The 17,922-nt window shown below is 39.4% G+C and overlaps 1 protein-coding gene across 3 annotated transcripts in view; it reads right to left on the minus strand.

Annotated features, from left to right (window-relative positions):
• LOC104611440 (uncharacterized) overlaps positions 1 to 17,922 on the minus strand; it is a 46,458-nt gene that overhangs the window by 15,609 nt on the left and 12,927 nt on the right. For 2 of the 3 annotated variants that reach the window (XM_010278475.3, XM_010278474.3), the window contains 4 exons: positions 7,945 to 8,318; positions 7,570 to 7,701; positions 6,930 to 7,016; positions 6,601 to 6,825 (listed from right to left, as the gene is read on the minus strand). In XM_010278475.3, coding sequence (XP_010276777.1) covers positions 6,601 to 6,825; positions 6,930 to 7,016; positions 7,570 to 7,701; positions 7,945 to 8,265 — 765 coding nt within the window. In that variant the 5' untranslated portion in view covers positions 8,266 to 8,318. The remainder of the gene's footprint in view (positions 1 to 6,600; positions 6,826 to 6,929; positions 7,017 to 7,569; positions 7,702 to 7,944; positions 8,319 to 17,922) is intronic. The other variant, XM_010278476.3, reaches the window with a different exon arrangement.

A 17,922-nucleotide genomic window follows, 5' to 3' on the forward strand; every position in this document is an offset into this window, starting at 1 on the left:
GTTAGACGTGTCAATTGAGTAAGCATTGTAGAAGTTCTTTTCCTTTAAGAAATAAAAGATCTGAATTTCCTTTTCACATTGTTTAATCTAATGTTTGGGGCCCTATTACTCTACCTTTTGAAACTGGCTATAAATACTTCAATACTTTGATTGATGATTACTCCAGATACACCTGGACTTATCCTATGCGATCTAGAGATGAATGCTGAAGATTGTGAAAGATTTTCAGCGCATAAATTTTACTTGGTTCTAGACTGAGATTCATATTTTCCAATTAGACACAAAAGAGTATTTTCATAATAATCTCACGGAGTTCTTTGCTTCATGTGGATCCCTCCACCGAAGCTCTTGTGCTAAGACACCTCAACAAAACGATGTTGTCGAGAGAAAAACTATCATCTCCTTGAGGTTGCTCATGGACTATTACTATATATGCATGTTCTAAAACGTTTTTGGATGGATGTTGGAGTTTAAGGCCCCACATCAACTTTTGTTTCCCAAGGCCCCTTTGTTCTCTATTCCAATGCGTGTCTTTGGGTGTCGTTGCTTCGTTCACGACTTATCTTCTACTCATGGTAAACATAAACTTGACCCTCGTTCTATCCTTTGTGTCTTTTTGGGTTATCGTTATCCCTTATCTCAAAAGAGCTATCGATGCTTTGATCCCGCTTCCCACAAGAACTATGTCTCCATGGATGTATCTTTCTTTGAGAATGGTCCCTTTTTTCTTGTTCCTCCTCAGGGGGAGAGTAGGGTTGAGGAGAAACAAATCCAACTTCAGTTGCCTCCTCTTCCTGATCCTCCTCCATTTCGTGTTTTTCTTCGTCGCTGCAAGGACTAGCAGAGTTCAAGAGTCATGGAGCTTGAAGCTATGCTGCCAACATCATCAAATCCTCCAGATGTAGATCCTCCTCAGCTAGGTACACTTGTTCCTGTTGATATGCCTAACCCCCTTGATATTGATCCTCCTGCTATTGATGATCTTGATGCTCCTATTGCTAAGAGAAAGGGTGTTAGATCTTGTACTACTAATCACCCTATCTCCCACTTTGTGTCTTATGATCGTATTTCACATTCATATTGTGTTTTTCTTACCTCCATTGACAACATTTCTATTCCTAAGAATGTAGTAGAAGCTTTATCCATACCTGAATGGATAGATGCGATGAAGGAAGAAATTAATGCCTTGCATAAGAATGACATATAGGAGTTGGTGAATCTTCCTGAAGGAAAAGAACCAGTGGGGTATAAGTGGGCATTCACAGTGAAGCATAGGACTGATGGTTCGGTAGAAATGTATAAAGCTAGACTAGTAGCAAAAGGTTTTATATAGGTGTATGGAGTGGACTATGCAGAGACATTCGCTCCAGTCGCAAAGATGAACTCTATTAGAATTCTCCCTTCACTGGTAGCTAATTTTGATTGAGATCTTCACCAATTGGACATTAAAAATGTATTCTTGAATGGTGACCTAGAGGAGGTGTACATGACCTAGCTTCTTGGTTTTTGTACAAAAGGCAGTGAATAGAAGGTATGCAGGTTAAAAAAATCACTATATGGGATGAAACAATCACCTTGGACTTGGTTCAGTAAGTTTCACTTGGTTGTACAATAGATGGGATTTAAACAATGTCAATTAGATCACAAATCATATTCTATTTGTGAAGAAAGATGAAGAGAAAATTACAGCTCAAATAGTATATGTTGATGACATAGTAGTTACAAGGGATTGGAAAATTGAAATGCAGAAGTTGAAGGAATACCTAGCCACTCAGTTCGAGGTGAAAGATCCAGGTCCCTAACGTTATTTCCTTGGGGTTGAAGTTGCCCACTCAAAAAGGGGCATCTTTTTTCTCAAAGGAAACATGTCCTAGATCTATTAGAAAACATAGACAAGTTGGGAGTGAAACCAAGTGATTCACCAATTGATCCTAACCACTGATTGGGTGATAGTCAGAGGAAAGCTATAAAAGATGTGAAGAAGTTCCAAAGACTGGTAGGAAGACTTTTACATTTATCCATGACCAGACTTGACATTGTGTATGCTATGGGTGCCCTCAGTCAGTTCATGCACAATGCCAAGACTACACGCTTTGAAGTCGTAGAGAGGATTCTTAGGTACCTCAAGAAGTTCCTAGGTGCTGGTTTGTTATTCTAGAAGCATGGGCATTTAAAGGTTGAAGCACATAGGGATGCTAACTGAGTAGGGGCAGTTGATGACAAAAAGTCCACCAATGGATATTGTACCTTTGTGGGAGGAAACTTGGTCACCTAGAAGTAAAAGACAAAGTGTGGTGGCCAGGTCCTGTGCTGAAGCAGAACACAAAGCTATGTCCCATGGAGTTGCTGAAATCATGTGGACAAAGCCTGTTAGGTGAATTGGGTTTTGCAGTCAGTAGTCCTATGTCACTATATTGTGACAACAAAGCTACCATCAACATTGCAACAAACCCAGTCCTCCATGATAGGACAAAATATATTGAAATGGACAAGCATTTTATTAGGGAGAAGCTCGTTGGTAGAGAAGTGTGCACTCCTTATGTTAGCTCAGAATAACAACTTGCAAATATCTTCACCAAAGGTCTCTACCACTTGCGGCATAATGATCTGTGTGACAAATTAAGCATGATTGACATCCATGTCCCAACTTGAGGGGGAGTGTTAGAATAATTGTTTATGTAGTGTAGATGTCGCAAGGGCATATAGGTCTTTTTGCCCTTTTTAAGTTTGCCCCATATATATCAATAAAATCTGGTGCCGCTAGAGATCATTTTGAACTCCCAACTCTCTTCTCTTCTCTCATCTTTCTTCTCTTTTCTTCCTTTCTTTAGCTAGTAACTCCATACAGCAAACTTGCAAGAGAACTCCAAAGAAATCTCCATTCATTCATTCATTCATTAACTTCAAAAGGAAGAGAATACATGCTAGAGGAACAGGATGCTATAGCCCGAACCCACATGGGACTGGTCAAAAGGACGAAAATACCCCTACTGTCCAAAAGTATAGAAATACATAAAATTTCAAAAAAAAATCCAATTTTGATTCTTCAGCTCCTGCATTACATTGACTTCTTAGAAAATGATTGGGTATCATCTCCAAGCTTCATTACTCTAAATCTTAAAATTCCCATATATAAGAATAAAAATCCACCATGGCCCAATGTAATATTATTTATAGATTTTAGAGCATCAAATATCAAGATTATTACTAATTAACTTTATATATCATTCAGTGGAATTTGGTCATGCCATATGGATGATAAATTTCAGAGCTAATTAATGAGATATACCCTTACCTTATGGTTTCCAAGACCACTTACATATATCTTATTGGGTGGCTCCACTTGACACAAATAGGCCTTCTGTTACTGAAACATTTAGGACTGTTCAAATTATTACTATAATCCTGGTTTTGCCCTGGTTCAAATGCTCGTCTGCTTTAAACTAAGAAACCCAAACCCTTCTTTTTGATAATTAACAGAATATGTTTCACTGAAAACTACCATACTGCACACAAAAACAGGCAGCAGGTTGAAAAGTACAACGCTGGTTTTCCCAGTAGGAGACTTACAACAAGTAAAAGGAAAAGCAAAAGCTACCATGTATTACAAGCCGGTCTTGGGCATCCCCAATCTAAACAATCCTCTATAGCCAAAGAATCATAAAGCATATTAGCACTCTCGGCACCCACTTGAATGAGATATTCAAGGCAGCACCTAGAGATTAAGCCAGTCTAACGAATATTTTGTGTTTCCATGGGATTTGATCTTCAATTATCAACCATCTTAACACCATTTGACAGTCACCCTCTATTTCCACATTGTTCATTTCCTAAAAGACCAACAGCTTTAATCCTTGAACTAAAGCCAGAAGTTCAGCCCTTAACGAGTTACCTTGACCCATTGGACCTAATAACTTGGAATTATATTGCTACAATGATCTCTAACAACTCCCACACCAGAAGCCCCGGGGTCTCCAAGACAGCAACCATCAAAATTATGTTTGAACACCTCTACAGCAGGAGGGGACCATTCAACCATCCTTTGTTGTCTTATAATCTGAAACCCCACAACAATCTTCCACTCCCTAAGAAAATCATTAATAGATACACCTCTGAATTCCCCACATATCACAGCCCAACGAGCAACTTCTTTTTGTTTGTGCTATTTTACTTTTGTCCCTCTTCCTCATTACTGAAAGAGGTTGGGGATAGCAGAGAAAGATTTCTTTAGTTTCTATTGATATTCTGTAAGAAGTTCAACCAGTCTGCAAATGTACACAGAAAAAAATAAGCAACTATAAGTTCTTGGTGATTCTCAATATCCCTTTATAAACAAAAGAAAACAGCATGAAAGAACTATAGTTTTTATAACTTGTAGATCAGGAACTTGTGGATGCAAGGAATCACACCCTCAACCAGCTATAGTTCCTTTGGTATAAAGTTCTTTGTCCCCTCCGATTGCAAGCTGCAGATGCCTTGTTATACCTTTAACCTTTTGATCCTTGCTGGTATGGCCTGCCAGTTCCAAAGACTTCTGAGTAAGATAATCCAAGATCGCTGCACAGTACGCAGCAGCAGTCACCTCCACTCTTCCATTGTCTGCAATCCTGGACTTTAGGAGATGGTGGGTATGACCAACAGGAAACTGCTAGCTTGCTCAAAAGGAACAAGACAGGTTTGCTCTTGTCTTTGTCTTTGGTCACATCCAGAGATGAGAATTTCCCAGTAATCAGTCCTTTTTGCCTTTTCCCAACATCTTTACTGCCGAAAAGGGGTTCCCAATTCCTGACAATTTGCGACAGAAAGCTACTCTCAGAAGCAACTGCAGAGTGGGAAAACTTTTCACTGTGCAACAGTTCCAGGCATCTTTCATCTTTCCTTTTTCTTTTCTTTTTCATTTTCTCTTCTTCCTCTGCTTAATCTCTTTCTTCCATACTGTCGGCAACTGAACCAGTCTGGCCAACCTCCCCTGTTCTTCCCTCACCCACCCAGCAGTGTTTTAAAAGCACAAGGCGCAAAAAAGGAACAAGGGCCAATTTGTGCCCGAGGTGCAAGGCGAGGCACATGCCTTCTCGAAGCAAGCCGCAAAAATACAAAAAATGTCAAACATAATATTAATAAGAAATATAAACTTAAATTTTAAAATTAAAAAACCTATTATCTAAAATTAAAATACATAAACATAACATGTATAGCGTATTCAAATGAGAATATAAAAATAAAATCAAGCATATAAAACATTTTCAAGCATGTAAAGCCCACAACCTCTTTTTTTCCTTAATTGCATTACTTCAAGTAGCTAATGTGATGTAAAACATATTAGATTCCTGATTCTACAAGTCGCCTTTGTACCACACCCATCGAGGCAAGCCCAAACAAGTCCATGTTAGGGTCTTAAATTCTTAATTCCCACACAAAAAAATAATGATTTTATAATTTTAATTGCCTTTTAAGAAGATATTTTATTAATGAATGAATGGACAACATTAGCAAATAGGGGGTTCTTGAAGCTTCAATGAGCGAGTGAAGAATCCCTTATTTGCTAATGTTGTTCATTCATTCATCTTAGAAAAATATCTTCGTAAAAGGCAATTAAAATTATAAAATCATTATTTTTTGTGAGAGAATTAAGAATTTAAGACCCTAACATGGACTTGTTTGGGCTTGCCTCAAGGGGAGTGGTCGGGCACCCCCGGCCCAGCCGCTAGGTTCAAAAAAAGCAAAAAAGCGTACAATTTTCAAAAGGCGCATGCCTGGGCCAAGGTGCAAGGCGCATTAGGCGTGCACTAGGCATGTGCCTTTTGAAAGTGATGCACCTAGAACCTGGACGAGGTACCTATCCTAAAATGCACTTCACATGTGTGCCTAGCCGTGCCTTTTAAATCACTGATCCTGGCATTGTTTCAGTAAACATCTTACTTTGACATGAAGGGCATTTTCACTTTTTAAAATTTTCTGTCAATCTTAACAATAAAATGTTTTAACAATGTATATTTAAATAGTTTTACAAGCATCATGATAAATTTAAGTAATTTAATGAAACTAAAGGGTATAAAAGTAATTACCCTAAATTTTATTTATTATTATTTTTTAGATTCTTATGTTGGGAGAGGGTCCAACTAAAACTCAACTAAGCCCAAACTGAACCTTTGTGAGACTGGATCTTGATATTAGGGTTGAATTGAACTAATTGAAGCTTAGGCTGCGAAATGTAAGTCTAAACTCAACTTAAGCAGGATACTGGTTGATTCATTGGGTAAGATACTTGAGCAGCATAGATGAACACTAACATTTTGAGGCTTGGATGATGATGATGAGACACATACTAAAATGAATTACAATAGCAATTGGGCTATTGTAGTTGAAAACTCCTCAAGAAAACATGGAAACCTAACCTCATGTATGAAAACCTAACTCAACCAGGATTATGCTACCACCTACTAATGTGTATATATAGCTCACGTTGGTGGCTCAAATTCAGTCTTGGGTTCCATATTCAATTCCCAAGATTAGGCTCAGGTTAGCCTTAAGCCCATCCCAGCCAATTCAGGTTGCACCACTTTGAATGTCGGCAAATAACGGCCAAGATTGATTACATACCTGGAAATTGTTTGCCTCTTGGGTGTGGGCCATGTTGGCTTCAGGCATTGCAGAAGATCTTTGAATTTGGAGTGACAGTGAAGTGAACCCCTGGAGCATTTCTGACTTGTATTCCATCAATTGTGTGCTTATTAATTGCTTCAGCTTCTGTACTTTAGACTCAAGGGCTTGAAGATGTTGCAGTTGTTGCAGTTGGGCCTCAATATTTCTTAACCTTTTTAGAATCTAATGGCAGACACTATTAGCACTTATATATGCTAACCACCATGTACATGAAGGTAATATTTAAAAAAAAAAGTAACATTTAAAGAAATAAAATAATTAATTACTCCATCAATTGTCTCCTGTTCAGGTTCTGGATGAGCCTCAACTTCCATGACTGTGTTTGATGGGGGAATCTCCTCATCCATCATGGCCTATAAGACAATATTAAAAAAAAAAAAAAAAACATAAAAAACAAAAGCTTGATAAGTATAAATATTGAATAAAAACAATCGTAAAATCATTATACCAAGTTATTAAACCCCCATACCAATCAGTACTCTTGTTGCAATGATGCATTTGATAATAACCCCATTGATGATAAGTGACATCAATAATAAAATAAAGAAATTAATGCATGGGTATTAATTATTTTTTGGAAGATTTTGGACCCAAAGTGGCTGAACTGAATGTCTTATTGCTTCATCTTTTGATGAATAAAATAGTCATGTAATAAAATATTTAGGGATACAGTAATCAACCCCAAATTCAATAGAGCCATTAAGGAGCAGCTTACAATCTATTTAGTGACTTATCCACTAAAAGATAGAAATAAGTCATTCAGTTTAGCTGCTTCAGCTGTTATCAACATCCCTATCATGACATTATGTCTTACAGTACTACTAATGTAACCAAGAGAGCATACTTTCCCTACAAGAAAATTGACAAGAAAGAGTAAACAATAGTTTTAGGAATTCAATGAATAACCTGTACCACGTCAGATGAGGCTCCTTGAAATTGGGATCCTTCTTTGGCCCCTTGCACACTCTGAGTAGGCTGGCACTTAAGTAATTCTTCGGTTCTGTCTTGGATTTCAAATTGCTCTTTCTTCCTGCCATCCTGAAAAGAAAATCATAATTAATTACAAGAGTAGCACGTACTGTATGCAAAAATTAAAGGAATTGATAAAACCAAGAACAATGGGAAGGATATTGAACTTGAAAGTTAATTCAATTTTGTTCCTAGCTTGAAGTTTAAGCTGCTACAGTTCACACATTGTGCAACTGCATATTGCAAATGCTTTGGACAAGATGTCATTGATAATTCTGGACTACACAAAGAAATTCCAGGCTTTATATGTACTTTTCTTTGATTTTTAGTAGAATTATAATTATCTGTAATCTGTATATGCTCAGATCCAGTAGATTGTTGTTGTCGCTTCTTCTGAGCATTTTCTGCAAGATCACGCTTGATCAGGTCTGCAACTTCAGGAGGAACATTTGGGCAGTGTTTTGCATTCTTGCCCATCTTTGCCAGGTGTCGCTTTATCCGATGTACCCCGCCATAAGCAACGTATGTTGCTCCACAATAATTACATTTAAGCACACTTTCATGTTTTCCACGATTTCCATATAGCACTGCTGTACAGTGTTTCCAACTAATATCTTCTTTCTCACGAGTCATCTTTTTATTCCTAGAACTTGATTAAGCATGTAGTCCAGCATTTGCCATCCCAGCTATTGAGAAAAATGAAAGTAATGTCGGTGAGAATTTTAATATCAATGAATAGGAAATCAATTAACAGATCAAATTAATGATTTTATCATACTAGAAAGGTACATAGATTAGAATGTATATAATACAAGAAATACAGACATGATCTGACACCATTGTGTCAAAGGCCTAGTGAACAGATAACAAGTACTGAGATGCAAAAAATTCTAGAGGTTTTATTAGGGATGCTGTTGTAAGACCAAACGATGTGGGCTTGGGTCTATTTAGTCCCTGTTATGTTTTATTTCATTTACATGGGTTATATGCGTAGAGATAAAGAGAGTTAACAGAGGGCTATATTTGTAATTTCATGTTTTCTTCTTGTACATTAGATCCACTTTATTCTTTTGTACTCTATTACTTGTACATCAAGGACAGATTGATCCTTTTACTTCAATAATATAAATACTAATTCTGGGGTGCCGACTGACACTTTTGACACACCCACCAAACTGCTGTCTTCTTCTTCACGATCTGGCTCTGACATGGTATTAGAGCAGGTCACAATCTGATCTGCATAAAGACTATCTTTGTTATTCGATTCTTTTGACTTTTAGGGGTCTCCCTAACAGTATTTGGGAAACCCTCTTATGTCCTTGAATCCTTTTCCTAAGGCTGTTCCAGTCATCCCCTGACAGATCTGAAACCTGGACTGTTTTGCTACCAGCTTCACCTTTTTCCTTCAGATCTCCTCTTAGGAATATCAGATCAATCTGAAACTTTAGATCTGGTGTCACCAGAGGAGTACTTGTGAACTCCTTTGGTTTGGTTTGGATTGGATCAGTTTAAGGAGGGTTTTGATCTCTTTCTTGGATTGATTGACTGCTACAGTTTCCTATTTTGGACACTCGGTTGAAAGGTATTTTTGTTTCACTCTTTGATTTGAAGATTACTTTCTTGGGAGTCTATACTGTTATTTCTTTTTTTTTTTACTATCTTCCTTGGAAGTCTATACTGTGATTCCTTTTTTATGGCTTTGGAAAGAATGGATGTTCTTCCTATCAAATTTAATGGGACGAACTATGCTTTGTGGAAGTTCCACTTTCAATTTCATGTTGAAGAAAAGGGACTTTGGGAATATTTGGATGGGTCTACATCTAAACCTAATGATTCAGACATTAAGGCCCTAAACTAAAGGAAGATTGATAACACAAAAATTGCATCATGGATCCTCAGATCAGTTGAAGTTGATATTGCCATTCCTATGAGGGGGTACTGGACTGCATATGAGATGTATCAGTACCTTGAGAAGGTTTATCAACAATCAAACCTCTCTAGACAGTACCAAATAGAAGTTGATATCTTTTCCTATCATCAAGGAGAGAGGAAAATTCAGGAATGCTATGCAGGGTTTATTAACCTCTGGACTGAGTACAAGCTAGTATACATGGGAGAGGATCCTTCAAACTGTTGTGTGAAGTTTATGAAAGCACACTTTGATAAAAGAAAAATTATGCATTTCTTAATGCATCTCAGTCTTGAATTTGAAGTTGTTAGATCTAATATTCTTAGCCAAGGGACACTTCTAGATCTTGATACTATCCTTGGGGAGCTCTTGAGAGAAGAAACCAGGCTGGTTACATAGACTACATTTGATGGAAAGAAGGACCCTAACATAAATGTTGTTTTACTTGTGACAAAGCCTAAGGAGAAGGATTTTTCCCAAGTACAGTTATGAATGCAAAGAGTTTGGACATATCATCTCACATTGTAAAGAACACATGCACTTATTGCAAGCAACAAGGACATATCATTACAGAATGCCCCACTCGACCTCCAAAAAGGGGTAGGTCTAATAAGAAGAAAGGGTCCTATAAGGCTTATCAGACTTCTGTAGAGAGTTCAGATGCCTCATTCTCTATTGCTTCATTGGCTTCACAGAATGATACCTCCAGTGGAATGTCAAAAGAGAAGATTCGACAACTCATGTCCTTGGCTATCTCTTCCGCCTTTTTTGCTATTGGTCTATTTGGTAAGTCTCTTACCTTCTGCCCTTCATCAAATCATCTTTGCATCATTGATTCAAGTGCATCTAACCACATGATAGGGCCCTCCTTTGGTCACCCTCATAAACTCCATTTCCCTAATAGACACATGTTATTTCAAATGGTGAAAAGTCATGTATACTTGGTTGTGATGATTTACACTTATCTACTTCTAAGTCCTCTTACTCTCACCTACCCAAGACCTTATTTGTACCTAGATTGACTGCTAATCTAATTTTTGTTGGCCAACTTGTGGAAGATGGTAATATTGCCTTTTTTTTATGAGTAATACTGCCTTGTTTTCCTTTGATGGTAGTTTGATATAGGACTGGCAAACTGGGGAGGTAAAGGGGAAGGGGCTTAGACTGGGTTGGCTATTTGCTCTAGAGTTCGAGAAGAAGGCTGATTCTACATCTACTTCATGTTTATTTTCTACTACTTCTAGTTTTGAATCCTTTAATTGTAATAATGACCGGCACTTAATTATTAAAAAATAATGACTAGCACTTGTGGCATAGACACCGTGGTCACCCATTTTCTAAGAAACTTGATTATTTGTTTACTTCTGGTAGTTTACCAACTTCTACTGCTTCTTTTAAGAATATTAATAAAGCATGCCTTACTTGTTGTTTATGCAGGAGCCATATTTTACCTTTTCCTTCTCATTCTGAACATGCTACAGTTCCATTTCATTTAATACATAGTGATGTGTGGTTGTCTCCAGCTATTTCTAGATTGAGGTACAAGTATTTTGTGACTTCCATTGATGATTGCACCTATTTTCCTTGGATTTATTTTCTTTGCAAGAAATCTGAGGTATACTCTACATTCAAACTATTTCAGGCACATGTTACTACTCAGTTTAAAGCCAAAATATGTATCCTACAGTCAGATTCAAGGAGAGAGTATTTTGATGAGGGTTTTCAAGCTTACTTGAAACAACAAGGCATCCTATCCCAAAAATCCTGTCTTGGTACTCCACAACAAAATGGAGTAGCAAGAAGAAAGAATAGAGACATTTTGATTGTAGTCAAAACCCTCCAAAGGATTCCCATGTATCCCTCTTCCATCATCTATCATAGACAACTCCTCTCCTTTCCAGTCTCTCTTTCACCGTCCTTTAGACTTCTCCATGATTCAAGTATTGATTGTGTATGTTTTGTTCAACTTCCGCCCCAAGAATGCACTAAGCTAACAGCACAAGTAGCTTTGTGTGCTTTTGTGGGCTATAGTCCTACCCACAAGGGATTTCTTTGCTATGATCCCATGGCTCGTCACATTTGAATTTCTCGCAATGTTATTTTTCTTAAGAATGTATCTTTCTTTGAGCATATTGTTAAATTCCCTGCTCCCTCTACTTCTTTGCTACACAGTTTTGACTCTACAAATTCTTTAGGAGCACCTACATCACCTTAGCAGCAATTTCAAACTTAATTCAGGAAGCAACAGCCTATGGAAGCAATGGTCATGTAAGTTCATCTGTTCCTCCATCTGAATTCGTTGCACCCACATTACGTCGTTCTTTAAGAATTTCTCGACCTCCTAATTGCTATAGTTTTTTCTCTAGACCATAGCTCTTTTTTTGCTATTTTGTCAACCACATGATGGAGATCACTTTGAGACTGAAGCACCACATAGAATTCATACTTATTTTAGGTATAGATAGCATTAGCTTAGGGTTATTTTGATTAATACACAATTTGGGTTTAATTGTAAAATTTCTTCTTAGTAATGGGGCTATTTAAAATTTTCATCGGGGGGTAAGTGAAACTTTCTTATTTGGTAGGGACTTAATTGTAATTTTTAGTTCTAGGTTTTTTATAAACGCACATTATGTTAGGGTTGTATGACATTATGTTTTTGAGAAATAGAAGTCTTTCATATCCATTTTCAAACTTCCTCTCTTCCTTCTGTCTTCTAATTTCTTGTAACAGGTGGTGGTTTTGCATCAGTTTGGTATCAGAGTTCAGTTCCATGTTCCTTCTGCTCACATCTGAACCAAAGCATCTCAGCCACCTTCCTCTTCCTCTACTTCCACTGACTGAATAGGAGAGGTCAGTGGTTTCCATCTTCTCTATATTTCCTTCTTCTTCTTACCATTCTCTCTCTTCTAGTCTCTTTCCTTCTGTAGGTGTTCAAGACCGCTATCAGTCTTGATCACTAAAAAGTTTCAGATTCGATGAGAAGAGAAAGTGAAGTAGAAAAAAGAGTGGTGAGAGAGCAGTAGAACACAGATTTTGAGGAGAACAGAATGTCAATATTCTGCCGCCGCCACTTTAATTTAATATATATATGTTATGCTAGTTACATGAAAGGACATATCTGCCCTTGGTGTTTACATCATAACTGCTAACACATAACAAACAATATAAAACTGAAAAATAAATAGCAACTAGGAATAACAGAATAACAAATTGACCACAGCTGTGACTAGATACATTCTACCCTACGGATAGAGTGGGACCACAGCTGTGGGGCCCACATCAATGTTCTCTACACTCCCCCTCAAGTTGGGAGTATATGTTCATCATTCCCAACTTGGATAGATCCGCTTCTAGCTTCTTTCTTGATACGGCTTTAGTGAGGATGTCTGCTAGTTGCATACTGGATGTGATGTAAGGGAGGCATACTTCTTGAGATGAGACCCTCTCTCGTACAAAGTGGCGGTCAACTTCAATGTGTTTGGTTCTGTCATGCTGTACTGGATTATGTGCTATATTAATGGTGGCTTGATTATCACAGTACAGCATCAGGGGCTTCTCATACTCAATACCCAACTCCTCAAGTAGAGATCTTAGCCATAGGATTTCAGCCACTCCGTTGGCCATGGACCTGTATTCTGCTTCAACACTTGACCGGGAGACAACACTTTGTTTCTTACTTCTCCAGGAGACAAGATTTCCTCCCACAAGGGCACAATATCCTGAGGTAGACCTTCTGTCATCAACACTCCCAGCCCAATCAGCATCCGTATAGACCTCCACCTTCATGTGATTGTTGTTCTTGAATAGTATTCCCCTACCTGGGCATCTCTTCAAGTAGGCTAAGATTCTTTCTGCCGCAAGAAGATGTGTGGTTCTAGGAGAATGCATGTACTGACTGACAACACTAACAACATAAGAATATCTGGCCGAGTGAGGCAGAGATATAGGAGCTTTCCTACCAATTGCTGGAACATAACTTTGTCTTCAAGAAGCTCCCCACACTCAGCACTAATCCTGTGGTTCTGTTCAATTGGTGTATCTGCAGGCTTGACACCTAATTTTCCAGTTTCTGCCAACAGGTCTAGGACATATTTCCTCTGAGAAATAAAGATCCTCTGTTTGGATCTAGCAACCTCAATACCCAAAAAATACCGTACACCAAGGTCCTTCACCTCAAATTCTTGATGAAGAAGCTGTTTAAGAGACTCAATCTCATGGCTATCATTCCCTGTGACCACAATATCATCAACATATACTGCCAGTAGTGTCAAAGAGGACTCCACCCTCTTGATGAATAGGGTACGATCTGACTGGGCCTGTACATAACCAAACTTCACAAGAGCTAGTCTGAATCTACCGATCTAAGCCCTAGGTGACTGTTTCAAACCATACAAAGCCTTGTTGAGCCAGCAGACCTTCTTACCTATTTCTGCATTATAGAATCCAGGAGGCAAACACATGTAAACTTCTTCCTGCAGATCTCCATTCAGAAAGGCATTTTTCACGTCCATTTGGTATAAAGGCCAAGTGTGACTTGCTGCAAGGGACAATAGGACTCGAATAGTAGTCATCTTGGCTACCGGTGCAAAGGTCTCCAAGTAATCTATGCCATAAGTCTGTGTAAACCCTCTTGCAACTAACCGAGCTTTATACCTCTCAATAGATCCATCAGCATTATGCTTCACCGTAAATACCCATCTGCATCCAACTGGTTTATTTCCTTTGGGCAAATCAACTACCTCCCAGGTGTTGTTTTTCAACAGGGCATTCATCTCAACTTGCATTGCATCTTTCCATTCAGGGACGGATAGGGCTTCTTGCACTGTTCTTGGAATAGGGACATTGGAAATGGAACTAAGGTAGGACCTGTAGGTAGGAGATAGACGATCATAGGATAAAAAATGGGAAATACAGTGGGCTGTGGATGTGGTACAATGCCATTTCCCTTTACGGACTGCAATCAGAAGGTCAAGATCATCTATAGGGGAAGTCTCTGTGGGCTCTGGGACTGTAGTATCTGGACCTGGAGCTGCAGATGAGATTGGAGCTGGCCTGGACTGCTGATGATCATGATCAACCTGCCTGCACCGCCTGTGATAAACCCGCAACTCCAGATCCCTCTGACCACCCTCACCATTGCAGCTCTCCCTCAACTCCTGATCCCTCTGACTACCCTCACCATTGCAGCTCTCCCTCAACTCCTGATCCCTCTAACTACCCTCACCATTGCAGCTCTCATCACCCAATGGAATAGGTAAAGGAACTGCCCCACTCTCACTGCTCTCCCCCTGAAGACAAGAACTCAAACCCCCACTCTCACTGCTCTCCCCCTGAGGGGAAACCCGAGGATAATAGGGTGTCCCCTCAAAGAAAGTGACATCCATGGAGACAAACTTCCTCCCGGAGACAGGATCATAGTAGCAATAACCCTTTTGAGTTTGTGCATAACCAAGGAAGATGCATTTAGAGGCTTTGGGTTCGAACTTGGAGTGATGGGGTCCGAGAAGCTGAACAAAGCAAGTACAACCGAATGTCTTAAGAGGAATAGAAAACAAGTCCTCACGTGGGTGTAAGAGGGAAAAAGGAGATCGCATATCAAGGACCCTGGAAGGAACCCGATTAATAAGGTATACCACCGTGAGGATAGCATCACCCCAAAAGCGAATAGGAACATTGGAAGTAAACATGAGGCTTCTAGCCACTTTCAAAATGTGCCTATTCTTCCTTTCGGCAACTCCATTCTGTTGAGGTGTATGAGGGCAAGAGCTCTGGTGGATAACCCCATGATGAAGAAGATAAGATGTCAATGATTTAGCAAAGCATTCATTTGCGTTATCAGATCTGAGAACTTTGATCTTGGCATCAAATTGGGTTAGGATCATTTGGTGAAAATTTTGGGTCAGGGAAGGTACCTCACATCGTGAACGCATGAGATAAACCCAAGAAAAACGGGTATGGTCATCAACAAATAACAAAAAATATTTGTACCCACCCATGGAAGGGATATGATAAGGCCCCCAAACGTCAGTATGCACAATATCAAAAGAATTATCACTCCTTTTATTACTTAATAAATAAGGCTTTCTACAATGCTTAGCAAACTCACAATTTTCACACTGTAACTGAGACAACTCAATAGACTCAAATAAAGCAGGAACCAAACTCTGTAAAGATCGAAAAAGACAAATGACCTAATCGATTATGCCAAAGCATAACCGAACTCACACTCTGAGAAACAAAAGACATCTTCTCAACTGACTCTCCCTGACAAAACCGCTCCCCGAGCAGATAGATCCCATTCGCCTCACGGCCAGTCTCAATCACCTTCTGCGTCTCCAAGTCCTGAAAAACACATCGGTCAGGGAAGAAGGTTACTGAGCAGTTCATATGCTTGGTAATACTACTGACTGAAAAAAGGTTAGTATCAAGCTTAGGAACATGCAAGACAGATGACAGGGAGATAGTATCTGAAAGCTTGATGTCACCCTTCCCAGAAATAGGAACCAGGGAGCCATCAGCAATAGATACCTTATCCCTACCAGAAGACAAATGGTAAGTAGTAAACAATGAAGGCAAGCTAGTCATGTGATCAGATGCACCTGAGTCTATTACCCAACAAGGTTCAGTTGTACCTGGAGCTGAGGCATGATAGGCTGAAGCTCGAGTACCTGAATGGGCGAAGGTAGATGTGGTAGGGGCTGATGGAGGCTATGGTGGCTGAGCTGAATTTCCAACTTCCTTTTCTAGCTGTATTAGGGCAGCCTGAACTGCAACTAAGGTCTCCAAAGATGTTCCTTTTGTGCCAGATGAGGATGCTGAATCAGTGTTCACGGCTACATGAGCAGTGCCCTTCTTGTTTCTCAACTTCGCAGGAACCAAGTGATGATGCAGTTTCCAACATGTCTCTTTTGTATGTTTGGGCTTCTTACAATATTCACATACCACATCCTTCTTGTCTTCCTTCCTCCTGTCCTTCTCTGAATCACCCCCTGATTTGGGTGTAACCGCTACAAAGGCTGGTGTGGGTGGCTGAGGTTGCATCATAACCTTCCTTCTGGTCTCTTCACTGTGTACAAATGAGTATGCCTGAGAGAGAGTCACACTGTCTCTAGTCAAAATCTGTTGCCGGACAATATCATAATCTGAATTTAAGCCTGCCAGAAACTCAAATACCTGGTTTGTCTCAACCTGCTTTCTATATATCTGTGCATCTCTGGGACTCTCCCACTCAAGAGTCTCTAAGTGATCAATCTCACGCCACAAGGACTGCAAGGTAGAGAAATATACTGAAACCGGTCTCTCTCCTTGTCTAAGATTTTTCACTTCACATTTCAATTCATATGCTCTGGCAACATTAAGGGGTTGGGAATAAGTTTCTTTCATAACATCCCATATCTCCTTAGCTGTCTTTGCCCACAAATAATTCCGGCTAATATGAAGCTGCATAGAATTACACAGCCATGTCATAACCAAGTAGTTTTCTTGCATCCACTTGGTATATGTCGGATCTCCCTTGGGAGGTTCTTTCATGTCTCCCAAGAGGTACCCTAATTTACCTCTTCCACCATCATGGCTGATTGGGCCCATTCCAAATAGTTTAATCCATCAAACTTTACGGTCCTAATCTGACCACCCATCTGAGAAACACTACCATAACTAATGTTCCCAAGGCTGCTTTCTGCCTGATTTTTAAACTCCATTTCTGTCAACTCTCAAAACAGCACTTGAACTACTAATCTCAATCAAAACAGTATAGGCCTGATCTGTATTCTCAGTGTATGTGCACAAAACTGAAATAATTCTGATCTGAAACCAACTAGCCAACATAGCAGTAGTTGTCCGTAGAGCTCTAACCCCTTAGGACTCTGAGAACAACTTAAAAAAAAATGTGATATGCTTGCAGTAGGGTTTAATTAGTCCTTAAGTAAGCAATTCAGTTGCACAACCCAAACAGAACTGTATAGATAGGCTTGCAGTAGGGTTAATAAGAAACCCTAGAATCTGATCAGACCTACCAATAAACTTAAGGGTAGCTCTAGGTAGATCACAGGGTTCAGTCAAACACTAGGGCTTGCCGCAAGATCACTTTCAAACCCTAGAGTAAAGAGAAACACAGTTGAGACAGTTCGGTCCAGGGTTTGCTGTAAAACCCTAGTGAATCGAAGAGAGAAAAAACCTAGAATGGTTCGGCCTTCCCCTCCAGATAGGTCCAACCTATCTTCTCTGATAGAACTTCTCTTAGAAAGTAAACAACTTACAAGGAAAAATTGTTCGCTGCCTTCTAGGGTTACCCGAACCCTAGTCTTCTCTAATCCTTCCTGACCACCAACACTCTGCAACCCTAGCAAGTTTCCAATAGCTGCTAGCACCTCTAGCGA

Source organism: Nelumbo nucifera, chromosome 3, assembly GCF_055504915.1.
Source record: "Nelumbo nucifera cultivar China Antique chromosome 3, China Antique-T2T, whole genome shotgun sequence".
NCBI lineage: Eukaryota > Viridiplantae > Streptophyta > Magnoliopsida > Proteales > Nelumbonaceae > Nelumbo > Nelumbo nucifera.